Below are 18285 nucleotides of genomic sequence, written 5' to 3'. Positions count from 1 at the left end.
AATGGGTTTATCTCCCCCCTCCCCCAGTGAGAGACTGGACAGTGAGTGGAGCAAGAATAACATCTCTTTACAAGATGCTTTCCTGTTTATCATGTCCATTGAAGTGAACCCACCAACACTGTTCTATTGATCAAAACTCTCTTGTTGGTTTAAGCGGGGCCTGGTGTTTCTGTTTCAGAACAGAAGAACGGGTCATAGAATCATAGAATAGCAGAGTTGGAAGGGGCCTACAAGGCCATCGAGTCCAACCCCCTGCTCAATGCAGGAATCCACCCTAAATCATCCCTGACAGATGGTTGTCCAGCTGCCTCTTGAAGGCCTCTCGTGTGGGAGAGCCCACAACCTCCCTAGGTAACTGATTCCATTGTCGTACTGCTCTAACAGTCAGGAAGCTTTTCCTGATGTCCAGCTGGAATCTGGCTTCCTGTCACTTGAGCCCGTTATTCCGTGTCCTGCACTCTGGGAGGATCGAGAAGAGATCCTGGCCCTCCTCTGTGTGACAACCTTTCAAGTATTTGAAGAGTGCTCTCATGTCTCCCCTCCATCTTCTCTTCTCCAGGCTAAACAGGCCCAGTTCTTTCAGTCTCTCTTCATAGGGCTTTGTTTCCAGACCCTTGATCATCCTGGTTGCCCTCCTCTGAACACGCTCCAGCTTGTCTGCGTCCTTCTTGAATTGTGGAGCCCAGAACTGGACGCAATACTCTAGATGAGGCCTAACCAGGGTCCATCTAGTCCAGACTCTGTTCACACAGCGGCCAACCAGCAGTCAACCAGGGACCCACAAGCAGGACACGGGTGCGACAGCAGCCTCCCGCCCATGTTCCCCAGCAACTGGGGTACACAGGCTTACAGTTTAGATTTCTCTTCCACCCAGTCGTGACGGTTTAAGGGGTAACAATCATTTTACGAGTGGGCCCCAGTCCCTTCAAGGGCTAAGAATAGAAATATTTTCACAGCAACCCTAAAACAGACTGTGGCTTAGGCAAGGTTTGTTTTAACCCTCAAAGATCCCCCACCGGCCGGGTTCGCACAACACGCCAAGCTGCAGCAATCCCTGCTGCATATTCGTAGTGGCGGCTGGCACGTGCCACAGCTCCTCAAAGGTAAATTAACTCGTGCTGGACTGTTGTGTCGTGCAAATCGTAGGCTACAGAAATGGAGCCAGAGAGGTTAACCAGGGAAAGGCGGAGAATAAGCCAGGGTTTTAAAATACTGATGGCATCAGCAAAACCCGCTCGTGCATGGGAATAACAGCTCCTCTCAACAGGGAGAGGGAGTAAGTTGTATCTATAATACTTTGGGGGTGTGCAGAAAGTTGATTTGGCTCTGCTGGTAGATCGCTGGCGGATTTGCAGCAGATCAGCAAGGATTTCCCACTTCCAAATGCTTCACAATAGCAGTAACAAAAACGACCCCTCCTTCCACCCTAAATGACTCTGCTGAAATGAAGAAAAAACTTTTAGGGTGACCAGAAGTAGTTTTTTGTGTGTGGAACGGGATAGAGGCCTGTTCCATTCTGGTCCTCACAAAGCCCTGTGAAGAGAGACTGAAAGAACTGGGCTTGTTTGGCCTGGAGAAGAGAAGATTGAGGGGAGACATGACAGCACTCTTCAAATACTTGAAAGGTTGTCACCCAGAGGAGGGCCGGGATCTCTTCTCGATCCTCCCAGAGTGCAGGACACGGAATGACGGGCTCAAGTGACTGGAAGCCAGATTCCAGCTGGACATCAGGAAAAACATCCTGACTGTTAGAGCAGTACGACAATGGGATGAATGACCTAGGGAGGTTGTGGGCTCTCCCACACTAGAGGTCTTCAAGAGGCAGCTGGACAACCATCTGTCAGGGATGCTTTAGGGTGGATTCCTGCATTGAGCAGGGGGTTGGACTCGATGGCCTCAGAGGCCCCTTCCAACTCTACTATTCTATGATTCTATGAATCCCTTGGCACAGGATTCTCTCATTCTTAAGTCACGCCGCTTTCCCCCAAGTCATGGCCTCCAGGTGTGTTGGACTGCCCAGCCACCAGGCTGGCTGGGGAAGATAGGAGTTGCAGTCCAACCCATTGGGGGATCATCAGGTTGCTCTTGATCATTGGCAGGAAAGTTAAAAGCAGATCCATTCGTAGCCACCTAAGGCGGTTTGCAGAGTGGCACTGGAGGCTCCGAGGTCAGGGGGGCGGTGGTGAATCCGCTCCGGGGTTTGGTCAAAACTCTAAAGGAGCTCTCTGCTCTTTTAGGGTTCTGAGTGAAACCTGGAGCGGATTCACTGCCCCCCTGACATTGGAGCCACCTGCGTCCACTGCATAGTGGTGAGCCACTTGAAACTGAGCCCAGAGGTAAAAGGAATGCAGTTTAGCACCCTGCGTAGCAATGGGACTGGGCAGCAAAATGTCACCCTTGTTAGCAGTGTTCTACCTGCTGACCAGGGATTTCAGTCAATTTATTGTGTTACAAGCAGTTAGCCATTATACACAAGATATAAAAAAGAACGATTTGCAATAAAAATAATTGAGCATCATAAAAGGGGTCACTACCCAAACCCTTCATGCATTGTGTAGAACGTATCTGCAGTAGACTTAGCTCAAAATTTCGACACTCTAAAAGAAACTTTTTTTTTTTGCATCTGATAACAAATGACAAACTTTAGCATGTGATGAGGAGCCCTTCAGCGATTTTAGCAAAGGAGAAATGTATATGTTTCTAAGATCGTTATACATAGGACATTCAAGCAAAACATGAATTAGGTCTTCGATAGAGACTGCATTACATCCACATACTCTATCTTTAATTGGTAATCTCTTATATCGTCCTAGCTCAGCCTTCTTCAACCTGGGGCGTTCCAGATGTGTTGGACTACAACTCCCAGAATGCCCCAGTCAGCTCTGCTGGCTGGGGCATTCTGGGAGGTGCAGTCCAACACATCTGGAGCGTCCCAGGTTGAGGAAGACTGTCCTAGCTGAACTGCTAAAGGGAGAACATTTAGTCTTGCCGAGCAGGGATTTACCAGAGCAGCGTTATAACCCGTGCCCTGTGGAGCATTTTCCCAAATCAAAACATCCGTGTTGATTTTTTGGGGTGTGTGTGTGCAGGAGGAGGTTGTGGAATTCCCACCCACCCCGATGGTTGGGCCAGATTCAAAGATGAATCAAGGCCTGGAACAGAATTTGAAATTCATAGAATCGCTACAGTTGTTTTTGAGCCAAAAGCAAGTGGCTAGGCCTCATGGCTACAGAGGGGGGGGAAAACCCGGAGGAGTACGCGGCATCGAGTCAAGGCTGCGAAAAAGTCAGGAGCTCGGGGCGTATATTTTTTTTCTAAAAAAAATAATCTCAACCTGGAGGCCATCTGTGATATATACAGCTATTGATTTTTTGGGTATGAACAATTAGGTGTCTGTCGGCATCTCCCATTAAGTGAATTCAGAACGAAGCGCAACCTATTTATCTGAAACGAAATGGGGTAATGATTTTTTTCCCCTGTCGCTGGAGAAGCAATTATTGATAGGTCTGCCTGCCTCTCTTCCTGGTTCTGTGGAGCCTGTGCCCGCAAGTAAGTGGGCATCTAGGTAGGGGTGTGGAGCACTAATGCGATGTGGGGCTGCATGTAAACTTCAGTGACGCATTGAACGGGGTACCTGGCACAGAATTTGCACCCCTGGAAGGCATGTGAAGTTTCTAGACCTCATGATTTCAGAGCTTGAAAAGCGATTTGGAAGTAAAGAGAAGGTGGCCGCCGAATAAAGAGCGATTGAATGGCGTGGGAAGGAACATCGCTTCTCTGCCCTTCAGTTGTTCTCCCTATACATCATGACTGCCCCATACTTACTGATGGGCCTGTTCAGGCGACACGCTAAGCCGTGGTTAGGTTGCTACCCCTTTTGCAGCAGATGGTTAGCGCGCGTGTTTAAGCTGTAGTTATGTATCCACCATGGTTAGGAACGAGTCACACGACACGCTAAACAGTGGTTCCCGCAACACGCTCAGCCGTAACGTTTAGCTCAAAATGTTTAACCGCCGTGGCTTAGCGTGTCGTCTGAACAGGGCCTGTCTATGCCTTTCCACTTACCAAGCGCAACAAATAAATGCAACATCCTACCAACTCTGTACCTGCTTAGCTGGGGGGGGGGACTGTGGTGTTCACTCCATCTTCTGTCAAAACTGTTTGGGTTCTTGGGCTACGGCCCCTACCTTTCTGTTCCACGGGGCTCAACAGATATTGAACCCAGGTCACTGCAACCAACCCAGTAACCTAAATTAGAGCCCTTGTTCCTTATCCTGGACTTACCTGTGGATTTCGACAGTTGTGGTGTGTGTATTTGCATGTGGTATGCCTCGTTGGGGCCTTTGATCGGCTTGGCTGTTTAAGAAGCCTGTATTTGCATGTGTTTCATAGAATCATAGAATAGCAGAGTTGGAAGGGGCCTCTAAGGCCATCGAGTCCAACCCCCCACTCAATGCAGGGATCCACCTCAAAGCATCCCTGACAGCGGGCTGCCTCTTGAAGGCCTCCAGGGTGGGACAGCCCACGACCTCCGTCCTTTTCCGGAGGTTAAAAAGCGAAGAAGACGGTGAGGTCAGCGGAGAGGATGTGGCTTTGGGGTGGGCCCCTGCCAGTGATGTCATCTAGGCCCTCGGCTTGGTCCTGGGTTGGGGGTCATCCTGGCCCCCGGATCAAAAACGCTTGCCTGCCTTCAAGATGTTTCTTCAAGCTCCGGACATTGGGAAGGCAGCTGCCGCCCAGAGTGTTTGGTATATAGGCGGATATAAATTGAATACATCGTCGTCGTCATCATCATACCGTTAGTCACATCAGTCACTATACAGAGAACCTCCAGAAACTGGGCCAACCAACATACATCCACACCAACATCCACAAAGCAGACATACTCAAAGCATGCTCAATAGTCGGGAAATTCCTGGATCCGTAAAAGACAGCATGACTTGGCAAAGCCCGTCATGTCCGTCTAGAAATAATAATACTAAATTTCTTCTTTGGAATTAAACATGGGATACGCTTCATTGTTGCATCTCCGAAGGCTTTCTTTTTAGCTTGTGGAAGGATTACCTGCCCGCGGAGGGAGCGCCTCTGGTGAGTCACCGTTCTGGGCCCCCTTCCTCTGATGGCAGATAAATATCAAACTGGGAGCGACTGAAGGACAGAGTGATGCTGTGGAGACCATTGGAAGGAAGCCAAGGAAGTCTAAAAGAGGCTTGGGGGGTGGGCTTCTGCTGGTTCTCCCCCCCCGCCTTGAAAGAGAGGGAAAGCTCCATTGGCAGCTGATCTCTTGACGTGGCAACATGGAAGCCGATCTGGCGAAGTGCAGAGCCGCAGCAAGTAGCTCTCCGCGCGTCTGGCTCCTAGGAGCCGTTAGCGATTTAACTTCTCTCAGCCCACGAGGGTGCCCTGGCACGCAGCTCGGTAATTACCGCTCCGAGGGGGAGGCATCGGCTCCACAGTTGGACTCTGTCTCCCCCTCTCTTCCCGTAACCGTCAGCGTGGCAACCGCCTGTAATTGCAACGGCAGCAGATCTGTTTCGGAGGAGTTCGCCTTTTTGCTCCTTCTCCGGCGCACGGAAGTCGGAATCGAAATCACGGGCGTCGCGAAGACAAATCGGCCGCAAAAGTTTTAGGAGCGTCAGGCTGGACACTTCCCTCTCGGAAGCAGGCGGCCAAGTGGCGCTCCGCAGCTGGGTGTTTTCCGGGGGTCCCCAGCGTGGGAAATACCGTAACTTCTGCGCTCTTGAAAGCACAACCTGGATTTAGGCCCATTGGGCCCTCTGTTCGTGTAAACACAGCACACATGATTGGTATCGGGGACTCCGATCCCAGGTCTGGCAACTTCCTGGGCAGAGAGGCGGGAAGTATCGCGTGGACCAAAAGGATAGTTTGGTAGAGGGGTGGACAACTGGAGGCTGTCCAGGTGTTTGGGCCAACAACGCCCATGATCCCTCACTATGCTGGCTAAGGCTGATGGGAGTTCTAGGCCAAAACATTTGAAGGGGCGCAAAATGCCCTCCCCTAGTTCGGTGGCTGGACATTAAGGGAAGGCTTCCTGGAACAACGGCGTTTTCAGGAGGCGCCAGAAAGAATGCAAAGTTGGCGCCCGCCTGGCCTCCAGAGGCTGGGAATTCCATAGGAAGGGGGCCACCACACTGAAGGCTCTTCTCTTGGTGGACTGCAATCAGAGGGTAGGTCCATGTGGAACCACCAGGAGCATGCCCTCAGACGACCTCAGTGACAGGGCAGGTTGGTAGGGGAGAAGGCTCTCTCTCTCAGGTATCCTGGTCCCAAGTTGTTTAGGGCTTTGTACACTACTACAAGAACCTTAAACCCGGCCTGGTAGTCAATAGGCAGCCAGTGCCGTTCCCTCAGCAAAGGAGTTGCCCAGTTGTTTTTGGTGGTAACGTTTCCCTACCTGCCCAGACTTTAAGGTGGATTCCTGCATAGATCAGGGGGTTGGACTTGATGGCCTTATGGGCCCCTTCCAACTCTACTCTTCTAGGATTCCATGACTCCTTTCCCGCTTCGCGATAAACACGCTTAACTGTGTCAGAGAGCTACGCTGAGCTAAATTTATGTTTGAAAATTTAAGAAAATCTCTCGTTTGCGGGACCAGCTTCCCCCTGCCTGCTTCCTCATTCGCTTCAGCTGCCCAGCTGTTCCCTAAACATCAGTTACCCTGGGGGGGGGAGATTTTGCGCGTTTGCAGATGAACGCTTTTCGTATTGGATTGCGAATAACTCAACCGTTTACTCACCCGCAAGCTCTTCCTCTTCTGCCTGCCCACTTAGCCAGAGGCTGGCAACCTAGAGGGAGACCACAATGCTGCTCCCCTTCCTTGTATAAACTGGGCCGGAGCGTTTAGGACTGCCGGGGTGCGAGGGAGATGTCTGATCCTTTCTACGTGCCCGTGTCCAGGAGCCAGGGTCAGGGAGCATCCTTTGCGAGAGGTGCAGAGAAACCTTGGCGCTGCTAGGCTCGGATATTTATGCACCTGGTTGTGGCTGTGGGGGAAGCAAGGCAGCTGGCGTTAATTTAAAAGCCAGGGGGGGCGGGCGAGATTTTGTCCCGTGGTGACTTCTCGCATGACGATCGGACCTATAAATAATCACCTGGCACTTCACCCTGAAGGCTAGCTAATAAGTAATATGATATACTGCGTGTGCATGAGGACAAATGAGTCAAGCAGGCTTGCGGGCGGGAGAAACGGGACGCCCACACCGCCGGTGACTTCCGGAGGAGTGCCGGGTCTTGCCCGGGTAGCGGATGCACTGTCCGGGATGGCAGAGAGGTCAGTGCCCCGGAGAACGTGGGGCAGGACCATGCAAAAAGGCTAGTCCAGCATTCCCCCCCCCCCGCCTCTGCCAGGCTTCCCCCAGCAAGTGCCCTTTTGGCGCCTTGGACTACAACTCCTAGCATCCCCCGGGCAGATGGCTGGGGATGCTGGGACTTGTAGTCCAACACGTCTGGAAGGCGCCGAGTTGGGTGGAGGCGAGGGGCGCGCCCCGGGGCGCCTCGTCGTACGGTGCGGCCTCGCCTCACACTCTCCCCCGGGCACCGCGAGCAGTTTTGGGAGAACTGCTTCAGAATCGCACCCGTGCCATCGAGGGCACCTAAACGCTGGGGACTAGATGGCACACCACGACGCGTAACGCCTGAACTGTAGTTCCAACTTGTTCCACGTGCGTCACCCGCAGTCATGTCGTTCTCATCCGTACAACAGCCCTGTAAGGCAAGCCACCATCACCCCGCCCTCCAGATTACTGATGGTGGCTGGCTTTAAAGCCTGCTAGTGAGTTCCTGATTTGCGGATCATTTATCTCCCCCCCCCCCCCCCGGGGGGAACTGCACTTTCAGTTTGTGTGTGTTTATTGCCGTTGGCCTGCAGTTAGCCCTGCATAAGGACTAGAGTATTGCCCAAATCAGGCCGAGGCAGCCTGATACCCTCCAGATGTTTTGGATTCCAGCTCCCATCAGTTCCAGCCAGCATGGAAGAGTCAGGGCTTATGGCAGTTGTAGTCCAAAGTCGTTCTGTGCAGCACCGTGAAAACTTGATGGCGCTATATAAATAAATATTAATATTAATATTAATAAAAGGCCTGGAGAGGGCCCCCAGGTTGCCTACCTCGGTCTAATCACACCGAAGCATAACGACGTACCTCTTCTTGTTTTTACTTCCAGGTTATATACTGCTCTTTTGGCGGCACGTCCAAAGGACTACATTTCAATAACCTGATAGTGGGGCTAGTCCTCTTGACAAGGGGCCGAGATGAAGAGAAAGCGAAATGTAAGTACCGTCAGCATTGAAACAAGGTGGGTGGGTGGGTGGGTGGGATCCCGGACAGGTAATCCCAGCTCCACAGAAGAGTTTTCAAAATCACTGAAGTCATTAAAGCAATTAGCTGGGTTGAAAACTGGAACGAAGGAACAATAAACCCTTAACGGTCTTGCTGTCGAAACCGCTCCACGTAGTGCTGAATGGAAATAGTTAATTCGCATTGACGTATTTTGACTTGTTTTTTTAAGTGGATGTGTGATGCTAGGAGGAGCCCATCAAATAATAATAATAATAATTATTATTATTATTATTTAGAATATTTATATACCGCTCCCCATTGAAAAATTTCGGAGCGGTGTACAAGGTAAAATGAAAATAAAAACAGAATAAAACAGTTGAAACAAAATTTTAAAAGAAGCAAAAATCAGAAATCCAAGGCTGCGTGTTAAAGAAAGGCTTCTTGGAATAAAGATGTTTTCAGGAGGCGCCGAAAGGAGTACAAGGTTGGAGCCTGCCTGACCTCCAGAGGCAGGGAGTTCCACAGGAGGGGGGCCACCAGTGAGGGAGGAAGCAGCAGCCAGGCCCCTCTCCACCGTGCCTGGGTCCAGCTCCAGCTGAGAGCCCCCTCCCTCCTGCTGCCAACTGTCTCTGCAGAGGCCACCAGTGAGGGAGGAAGCAGCAGCCAGGCACCTCTCCACCGTGCCTGGGTCCAGCTCCAGCTGAGAGCCCCCTCCCTCCTGCTGTCAACTGTCTCTGCAGAGGCCACCAGTGAGGGAGGAAGCAGCAGCCAGGCACCTCTCCACCGTGCCTGGGTCCAGCTCCAGCTGAGAGCCCCCTCCCTCCTGCTGTCACCTGTAACTGCTGAACTTTGCAACTAAGATTGTAGTGCCTGAATTTGCTTTCCTTTCCCCCCCTCCTCCTCCCTCCCAATCCCCTTTCCTTTTGTGTCGTGTCTTTTAGATTGTAAGCCTGTGGGCAGGGACTGTCAAGAAATACTTTTGTAAGCCGCCGTGAGAGCCTTTTTTGGCTGAATGGCGGCATAAAAATCCTTAAATAAATAAATAAATAAATAAATAAACCTTCACAGGATCGTGCCCTTAGTAAACTTAGCATCCCTAGCGGATTCTGCAACTGGGCTAGTAAAGCACTTTTTAATAAGAAGATTCGCAGTATCCCTCTTCGGAACATTGTACACGATAACAGGCGTTGACAATCCTGTTGCACTGGGGTCGTTTGAAAGCATCTCGTTCTAATGCTGCTCTGGGCTTGTGTGTTTCCCCCCACCTAGACATTTTCAGCCTGTTCTCCAATGAGTCCGGGAGCTGTGTCGTCCGCGACGAGATGGAAAGGATGCTTCACGTGGTGGATGGGAAAGTCCCGGAAACCCTCAAGAAATGCTTCTCCGAGGTATTTCCGCTTCTGGTGCACTGAAAAAAATGATGCTCCCCCCTCTTTTGCTCGACAGCCTTTCCAAAAGGCTGCCCTTATCACCGCCATCACCATCGCAAAACCTTCCAAGGCAGCTGAGACGTAAAGAAAAAACACACACATTAATACAATTTCAATAAAAGAGTGGCCAGTTCGCCCGGTGAAAATAGCTCATCGTGGCTTATTTAAGCCACGGTGGGCTGGGCAGGTTTTGAATATTCAAGCCCTGGCTGCAGCTTGTCGTGTTGTCTGAACCCGGGGCCTGTGGGTTATGCAACCCCATGGTCTGTTGTTGGGTTTTCCAAGGGTTGTTTAACCAGCGCATCACCCGTGATCCCTGGGTTCGGATGACACGGCGGCCGGAGCTTGGCCGTTCGGAATATCCGCCCGCCCACCAGCCTGCCTGTGCCACAACCCAGTGGCCTGTTTGATCGTGTGAACTGGCCTGTTTGATCCTGTGAACTGGGCTGATAAGAAAGGCCCAAATGGTGTGCGGTGGCTCTGGCGTGTGTAGCAAAATAAGCCGTTGGGAGGCGCCTTTCGAGGAGAGGGAAAATGCCACTTCCCTGGCTGTGCAGGGTGGGGGTCGTCCCCGCTCCTCATCCTTATTCGTGTTTGAATCAGCTGTTGAAATGAGCAGATGATTGGAGGAGAACTCCTCAGTTCCCAGCTTTCCATGTTGCGGAAAGTGGACTGATACAATTGTTCAAGGACCAGCATTTGGGGCTTGATTCTCTGGGAAATTCAGGGCAGGGTATAGGAGCAGAGAAGAAATTCAGAACGTAGCATGCCGAGCAAAATTCTGCCTTTTGAGAATCTTGGCTTTGACTTCACGTTTACCCCTTCCCTTTCCGCAATTAAGTAATCAAGACGGCTTTCGGAAGGGGTCGGACCACGCAAAGCCATCTCCACCAGCAAGGGCTCCTTCGCCGTGTCTCATTTGTACAGTGCCTAGCACTTGATCAACGCCAACCCTGTTTTGCCGGGCTTCTGCTTGCCGTGTCGACACAGCTAGGGAGCAGCCAGACGGGGCCCAGCAAGAGAGGGCCTTGAAACCCATAAGCAAAGGTTTCTTCATTTCCAACCCAGCCAAGACGGGGATATTTGAACGCCAGCCAAGCCGAGAGGTTAACGGTTGAGGAAAGAGATGCCTTTGAAATAGCGCTGCGAAGCAAGTCAATAAAAGTCATGTCCAGGCACCATTAATTCGAAGCTCAGTCAGAGAGCACTTATTTACCAGAGGTTCAGCGTGCAGCCGGTGCTCGGGGTTTGTAATCCCGGCGAGGAGCGCTCCGGCTGAATCAATTCGTGCAGGCAGGTTGCTGATAACAAATGGAAGGGTCATAAATGGGCTTTTGAGTGAGAACGGAAGAAAAGAAGAAGAGCCGTGTTGGATCAGACCGAGGGTCCATCTAGTCCAGCAGTCTGTTTGCGCAGTGGCCAACCAGCCGTCGGCCAGGGACCCACAAGCAGGACACGGTGCAACAGCACCCTCCCGCCCATGTTCCCCAGCAACTGGTGTACACAGGCTTACTGCCTCTGGTACTGGAGATGGCATATAGCCATCAGAACTAGTAAGCATTGATCGCCTTCTCCTCCTCCAGGAATTTATCCAACCCCCTTTTAAAGCCATCCATATGGGTGGCCATCACCACATTTTGGGGCAGCGAATTCCATAATTTAACTCTGCGCTGCGTGAAGGAGTCCTTCCTTTGATCTGTCCTAAATCTCCCACCCATCAGCTTCATGGGATACAACCCCGTTGGGTATTATGGGAGAGGGAGAAAAATGTCTCCCTTTCCACCTTCTCCACACCAGGCATAATTTTGTCCACCCCTATCATAGCCTCCTTTTCTCCAAGCTAAACAATCCCAGCTGTTGTAACCTTCCCTCATAGGGGTGATGCTCCAGCCCCTGGATCATTTCAGTTGCCCCTCCATGGCAGGGTTGTGGCCCTCTATGTGTTTTGGCTTCCAACTCCCATCCCAGCACCACCAATGGTGAGGGTTTCTGGGGGTTGAAGGCCAGGCTATCTGGAGTGCCACACATTGCACAGTGCAGCATGGCTCTATTCCCTGCTTTATATGCAGCATCTAACATTCAGGGGAGTTCGTTTTTTCCCCAAGGTTCTAGTCCTCATGGTAAAAAGCTTGGAAACATTCATATTTATGAAAACGCCTGGTGCCTTGCACTGTACGTTCCTCCCGTGGTGCCTAAGCAGCCTGGCACAGCTCCCTTCCGCAGGGGCAGCTCCACCCACCCATTCCCAGCAACTCGGTCTTTGCAGGCTAGAACGTCGTGCCAGATACAGTACGCTGGCACAGCGCAGGGAGGCTCGTTCCGGCACAGGGCCCGTCATCCAGAAGCCGGCTTCCGTGAAGATCACGCAGGAGGCGAAGGATCCGACTTAAAAATACGCCGACTTTGTCTCCTGTCCTCCGGAAACGTCCCTGCATTGAATCTCCCTGTTGCCACCTGGAGAAGGAGGGATGTGCCTTTTAAACGCACCAACCAAGGCAGAGGGCACCGCTCCGGCCTTTCCTTTCCGCCGCCCACGTGCACCGTCCGCCGTAATGCACAGACTTAGGCGTGGAGGTACAAGAGGACCAGCAGGGGGCTACTGATCCCAATCCCATGTAAACGGTCAATACTCCTTTCCCAGATTACAACCCTGCCAGCTCACCCGGGATCCCAGTTCGCGCCCTCCTCCAGCGCTCCTTTATATAGAAAGCGATGAAGACTGATCTCTTCCGGCAGGCCTATCCAGTGGAATTTTAGGATGTTTTAAGAATGTATACTATGTTTTTAATTCAGTTTTATGTATTTTATACTTACTCTTCTTCTTCTTCTTCTTCTTCTTCTTCTTCTTCTTCTTCTTCTTCTTCTTCTTATTATTATTATTATTATTATTATTATAACAGCGGCTACCTGCTTGCCATATCCACTGTCAATGAAGCCACAAGTAAGCAGTTCAAGGCCCGGGAAACTTTGGGAGGCCCAGTGGCCATTTTAGTGTGTTTATTACACCTCTAAACGGCCCAATAGATGAAGCTTTTCACATGTGCTTTCCCCCTCCCCAAAAAACCTGTGTGTTTAGATAGATAGATAGATTTTTATTATCCGGTCACAGAAACAATACCAACAATCATTAATTTAAAACCATAAAATCCCAGTCATTTGCCTGTGTGTGTATATTTTGGGGTGCTGGGCCCGGCGGGGCCCATGCGACCGCATTTTGCCTGTTGGCCACCCCTGTTCTAGGAAATACGCAGCATTCAGGCTCGTTCCGGCGCAGGGCCCGTCATCCAGAAGCCGGCTTCCGTGAAGATCACGCAGGAGGCGAAGGTGTCCGACTTAAAAATACGCCGACTTCGTCTCCTGCCCTCCGGAAACGTCCCTGTATTGAATCTCCCTTTGAAACGAAAATAAGACGGTCGTAACCTTCTCCGGTGGATTTCGGGAGCCTGTTAATCTCCGGAGGACGCTTCTGCCGCAAACTGGATGGCACAGAAGTTTCACGCTCCTGCAGCAGGCCTCTTTCTTCTGCTGAAAAGCAGAAGCCGTGGCAACTTCAAAGCGGCTTGTGTGTGCGGGGGCGAGGGGGATCCATTATTTCTTGCAAAAAATATTTCGCTTCCTTCACCCACGCCCCCTCCCGTCTTAAGGCTTATGATTGCTATTCTCCCCCCCCCCCCGTTTCTCAAATAATGCCATGTGTGATGGCAGATATATTTTTTCCCCAGCGTGTGGGTGAAAGGAAAGAGCAAAACTAAGGCGCTGTTCATTTGTACCAGGCTGACGTTTCTCTACGGAAGGGAATACATAAACCGCCCTGTGCCATGCTGACTGGTTTGTTCAGGAGACGGAGCTTCGAATAATCGTGAAGTCCCCGGTTCGAATTTCGCCTCCGCCACGAACTCTCACTGGTGGCCTTAGGCAAGCCACTCTCCCTCAGCCTCCACCTTCCCATCTGCAATATGGGGGATAATAATACTGAGCTACCTTACAGGGCTGTTGTAAGCTGTATATCTAGTGCTCTGAACGCTTGAAAGCACGATACGTATTTTCAAGCGTTGTTACTTTTTCTACGTGACTGTTCGGCATCGCGGTTGACTCTAGTCCTGATGGCTCTGTGCTACCCCCAGTATCAGAGGCAGTAAGCCTATATGCACCAGTTGCTGGGGAACATGGGCGGGAGGGTGCTGTTGCACTCGTGTCCGGCTTGTGGGTCCCAATGGCTGGTTGGCCTTTGTGTGAATAGAAGACTGAACTAGAAGGTCTGTTCCAGCATGGCATTTCTTCTGTTTTTATTTATTTATTTAGGGATGTTTATATACCTCTAAATATAATATCATCCCCAAGCGGTTCGTAAGCACCCTGCAACCCAAGCTACAGCAGTGCCACCAGGACCCGAAGCCCTCGCCACAATGGAGGCGGGCGCAGGGCGCCCACAAGACCCCCGGCTTGAAACGGGGCAGCACCCCATGATGGAGGAATGGGCCGGGTCCCGTCCAAGGGCGGACCCGTAGCAATGGCAAGTCAGAGTCCGCCAAAAGCTCGTCCTTGGTGGTTATTATTATTATTATTATTATATTTATTTATTTGTATCCCGCCTTTTGCCCAATGCTGGGCCTCAAGGCGGCCTTACAAAGTTTAAAATATACATGGGGGGGGGAAGGGAAACAAAACCATAAACAATTAAAAAATACACAACAAAATTATAAGACATTAACATAGATGGAGGGCCGGATTATTCTCCAAAGGCCTGCTGGAACAAAAAAGTTTTAGCCTGCTTCCGAAAGCTCATCAAGGAGGGAGCCGGCCTAGCTTCCCCGGGAAGAGAGTTCCGGAGCACCGGAGCAGCCACCGAGAAGGCCCTCTCCCATGTTCCCACCAAGCGCGCCTGTGAAGATGGTGGGACTGAAAGAAGGGCTTCTCCAGAAGATCTCAAAGCACGGGCAGGCTCATAAGGGAGAATACGTTCTTTCAAATAACCTGGACCCGAGCCATATAGGGCTTTATAGGTCATAACCAGCACTGGGTTGAGATTCCTGCTTTGGGAAAGCAGCAGGCGAAGAGGCTCCAAGTAGAACACCCTCCAGGCGTCGCTGAAGAAGCCACAGCGAACGCAATGCTTCTTCGCAAAGCCCCCATTAAAAGCTTTCCTGAGATTCCATTGCCTTCAGAAATCCTGTTATGAGCCGCCTCGCATTTACGCCACGACAGGTTTGCTGCAGCGTTACGCAGAGCGCCCCTCCCCTCCCCCCAGGTGAAGCGCGGGCGCCTTACTTGGAACCTATTTCTGCAGAGACGCCCGCCAGGCTTTGCCGTGGTAATCCCATGAAAGGGAGCCGCGTGGCTACCGTCGCCCAGCACGCGGAACGTCTTCTTCCTTCCCAAGCTGCTGGTTCCTGATAAGCGTGTTTGGGTCAGAACCTGATGCCCTTTGTGCCAAAGGGGTTAAAAACACCTGCAGGTCGTCTGAGTGTTATGCACCAAGAGCATAAGAATGTAAAAAGTGCAATCAGACCAAGGGTCCATCTAGTCCAGCACTCTGTTCACACAGTGGACAACCAGCTGTCGACCAGGGACAAACAAAGCAGGACATGGTGCAACAGCACCCTCCCACCCATGTTCCCCAGCAACTGGTGTACACAGGCTTACTGCCTTGGATACTGGAGGTAGCACACAACCATCAGGGCTAGTAGCCCTGGATAGCCTTCTCCTCCAGGAATTTATCCAACCCCCTTTTCAAGCCATCCAAAGTGGTGGCCATCACTCCATCCTGTGGTAATGAGTTCCATAAGTTAATTATGTGCTGTGTGAATAAGTCCTTCCTTCTATTTGTCCTGGATCTCCCGCCAATCAGCTTTATGGGATGATCCTGGTTCTAGTATTTTGAGAGGAGGAGAAAAATGTCTCCCTGTCCCACATTCTGCATAATCTTGTCCACCTCTATCCTGTCTCCCCTTAGCCTCCTTTTTTCCAAGCCAAGCAATCCCAGTTGATGTAACCTTCCCTCCTAGGGGAGATGCTCCAGGCCCCTTGATCATTTTAGTTGCTCTTTTCCACACTTTTCCCACCTCTATAATATCTTTTTTTAGGTGCGGTGACCAGAACTGTACACAGTATTCTCAGTGTGGCCGCACCATAGATTTGTATCAAGGCAGTACGATACCGACAGTTTTATTCCCAATTCCTTTTCTTATCATGCCTAACATGGAGTTTGCCTTCTTTACAGCGGCTGCACACTGGGTGGACATTTCCATCGAGCTGTCCACCACAATCCCAAGACCTCTTTCTTGTTCGGTCACCGCCAGCTCAGATCCCATTGGGTTATACTTGAAGTTGGGTTTTTTTGCCCCAACGTGCGTCACCTTACACTTGCTTACACTGAACGGCATCTGCCCTTTGGACGCCCGCTCTCCCAGCTTGGAGAGATCCCTTTGGAGCTCTTCACAATCCCTTTGTGTTTTAACAACCGTAAATAATTTGGAGTTGTCGGCAAACTTGGCCGCTTCACTGCTCGCTCCTAATTCCAGATCATTTACAAATAAGTTGAAAAGAAGGGGTCTCAATACCGATCCTTGTGGGACCCCACTATTTACTTCCCTCCATCGGGAGAATTGACCACTTATTCCTACTCTCTGCTTTCTGTTCTTTAACCAGCTACTGATCCATAAGAGGACCTCTCCTCTTATTCCATGACTGCTACGTTTGTTCAGGAGTCTTCGGTGGTTAAGTCGGCGAGCAGAAATGGTCCGGCTTTGCTTCATCTCTCTCCCCCTTTGCTTTGATCTAGGGTGAAAAGGTGAATTACGAGAGGTTCAGAAATTGGCTGCTGCACAACAAAGAGGCCTTCACGTTTTCCCGCTGGCTGCTGTCCGGAGGCGTGTACGTTACGCTCACAGATGACAGCGACACCCCCACCTTCTACCAAACCCTCGCCGGCGTCACCCACCGTAAGTAGCCGCTCTGACGGAGTCGTCTCGCGTCAAACCTGCCTTGATCCTGCGGCATTGTGAATACGCAGCTTCTCCTGGGGAGCTCTCGGGAGACAAGCGACCTGCTCTCGCGCGTGAATTGAATTCCCGTGGCCGTTCGTAGCAGCGCCTGGCCTCACGCGTTCTGGGATTGTCAGTTCTCCTCCGAATCTGCAAATACGGAGTGCACCGTCTGTGTACTTACTGCAATCTAATTTTGAATGCCGCAGCTCTGAGCTTGTGGGGTGTGTTGTGTTCCCTTCCCAAAGTCTGGTGGGCGCTGGATCCAAAGTGCGGTTTCAAAGCACGGGAAGGTGGCGGGGTGCCAGCCGTCGCTTTCAAATCTCCGTGTCGAGGCAAAGTGCGATTAGAGCAGCCTTCCCCAACTGGATGCGCTACAGATGTGTAGCCTGACATATCTGGAAGGCACCGAGTTGGGGAAGCGGGGCTGCCCCAAGTCCTTTTGCTGACTGAGGCGAAGGACAAGGTGGCGACCCCCTCCCGTCCCATGTACAAATGCTGACTGGTCTGGCGATGAATCTGTCTTCCGCGCTATTGATGGGGCAATGTTCTCCACTGAACTTGAAGCCAACAGGCTAACTTAACTGGGTGCAGAGCCAGCTCCTTGCTGCTGCCGCCCATCATCTGCGGCCTGAGGTTTCTGCCTCACCCCGCCTCATGGGAGGGCCGGCACTGTGGAGTGGGCTGGTTTATAGAAAACTGATGCGTGAAAGAGATGGAGCATGCAAGCCCAGGGTGTGTGTTCCCAAGCCTACAATCCATGATTTGGACTTTCAGGCTCATGACCTGCGTTGAGCTAACACGTTGTCAACGTGTCATTCCCCCCCATCTCATCATAGGATGTCCAAGAACCTGGCAGGAACTGAGCCTGCAGGTGAGATAGCAGGTGGAACTGCGTATTTATTATTGATATCCCGCCTTTTCTCCAAGGAGCTTAAGGCAACCAGACTTGAGTCCCCCTCCCTTCCTGATCCTCACATCAGTCCTGAGAGGTAGGCCACGCTGGTGAAGAATTACTGGCCAAAAGTCAGCCAGTGAGCTTCATGGTTGAATCGGGATTTGAACTTCGGTCTTCTTAACTGCTGTACCGAGGGCAGGCAACCTGGTACCCTACAGCTGTTTTGAACTACAATTCCCATACTCCTTAACCATTTGGGGGGGCTTATGGGAGCCGTTGTCCAAAACCTCTGGAGGGCACCAGGTTACCTACCATACCGGGCTCCTAATAATACCATAATGATTGACAGATATCTGAACTCAAGAAGAATATTTCCCAGCTTCCTTTTGGCTGATCGTATTATTTTAAAGAGAGAAAAAAAGAAAGAAAACACTTGATCACATTGAGATTTCTCCCTGTCGCTCCTATGCTTTTTCGTTTGGGGATGACGCTTTGTCCGGGAGAAGTCAGAGATCCATACGTGCTTTCGTAGCCATGAATATTATTAGCACGCACTACCCTTATAATATACCGTTTTATTTTCCCTAATATATGTCTTTTTGTACCCAGTTTTCTAGAACGTATGCATTTTTGCATGCGTCTTTTGAGCAGACAACGGCATCGCAAAATCTGGGGAA

General features: G+C 51.0%; 1 protein-coding gene across 2 annotated transcripts in view; it reads left to right on the top strand.

Annotated features, from left to right (window-relative positions):
- Nucleotides 1-18285, top strand: part of USP32 (ubiquitin specific peptidase 32) — a 136487-nt gene that overhangs the window by 43940 nt on the left and 74262 nt on the right. For both annotated transcript variants that reach the window (XM_063146607.1, XM_063146606.1), the window contains exons 3-5: nucleotides 8182-8287; nucleotides 9567-9685; nucleotides 16509-16668. In XM_063146607.1, the coding sequence (XP_063002677.1) occupies nucleotides 8182-8287; nucleotides 9567-9685; nucleotides 16509-16668 (385 nt within the window). The remainder of the gene's footprint in view (nucleotides 1-8181; nucleotides 8288-9566; nucleotides 9686-16508; nucleotides 16669-18285) is intronic.

This window comes from Elgaria multicarinata, chromosome 22, assembly GCF_023053635.1.
Source record: "Elgaria multicarinata webbii isolate HBS135686 ecotype San Diego chromosome 22, rElgMul1.1.pri, whole genome shotgun sequence".
NCBI lineage: Eukaryota > Metazoa > Chordata > Lepidosauria > Squamata > Anguidae > Elgaria > Elgaria multicarinata.
The sequence above is the reverse complement of the archived record's forward strand: the minus strand, read 5'-3'. Positions and strand labels throughout refer to the sequence as shown.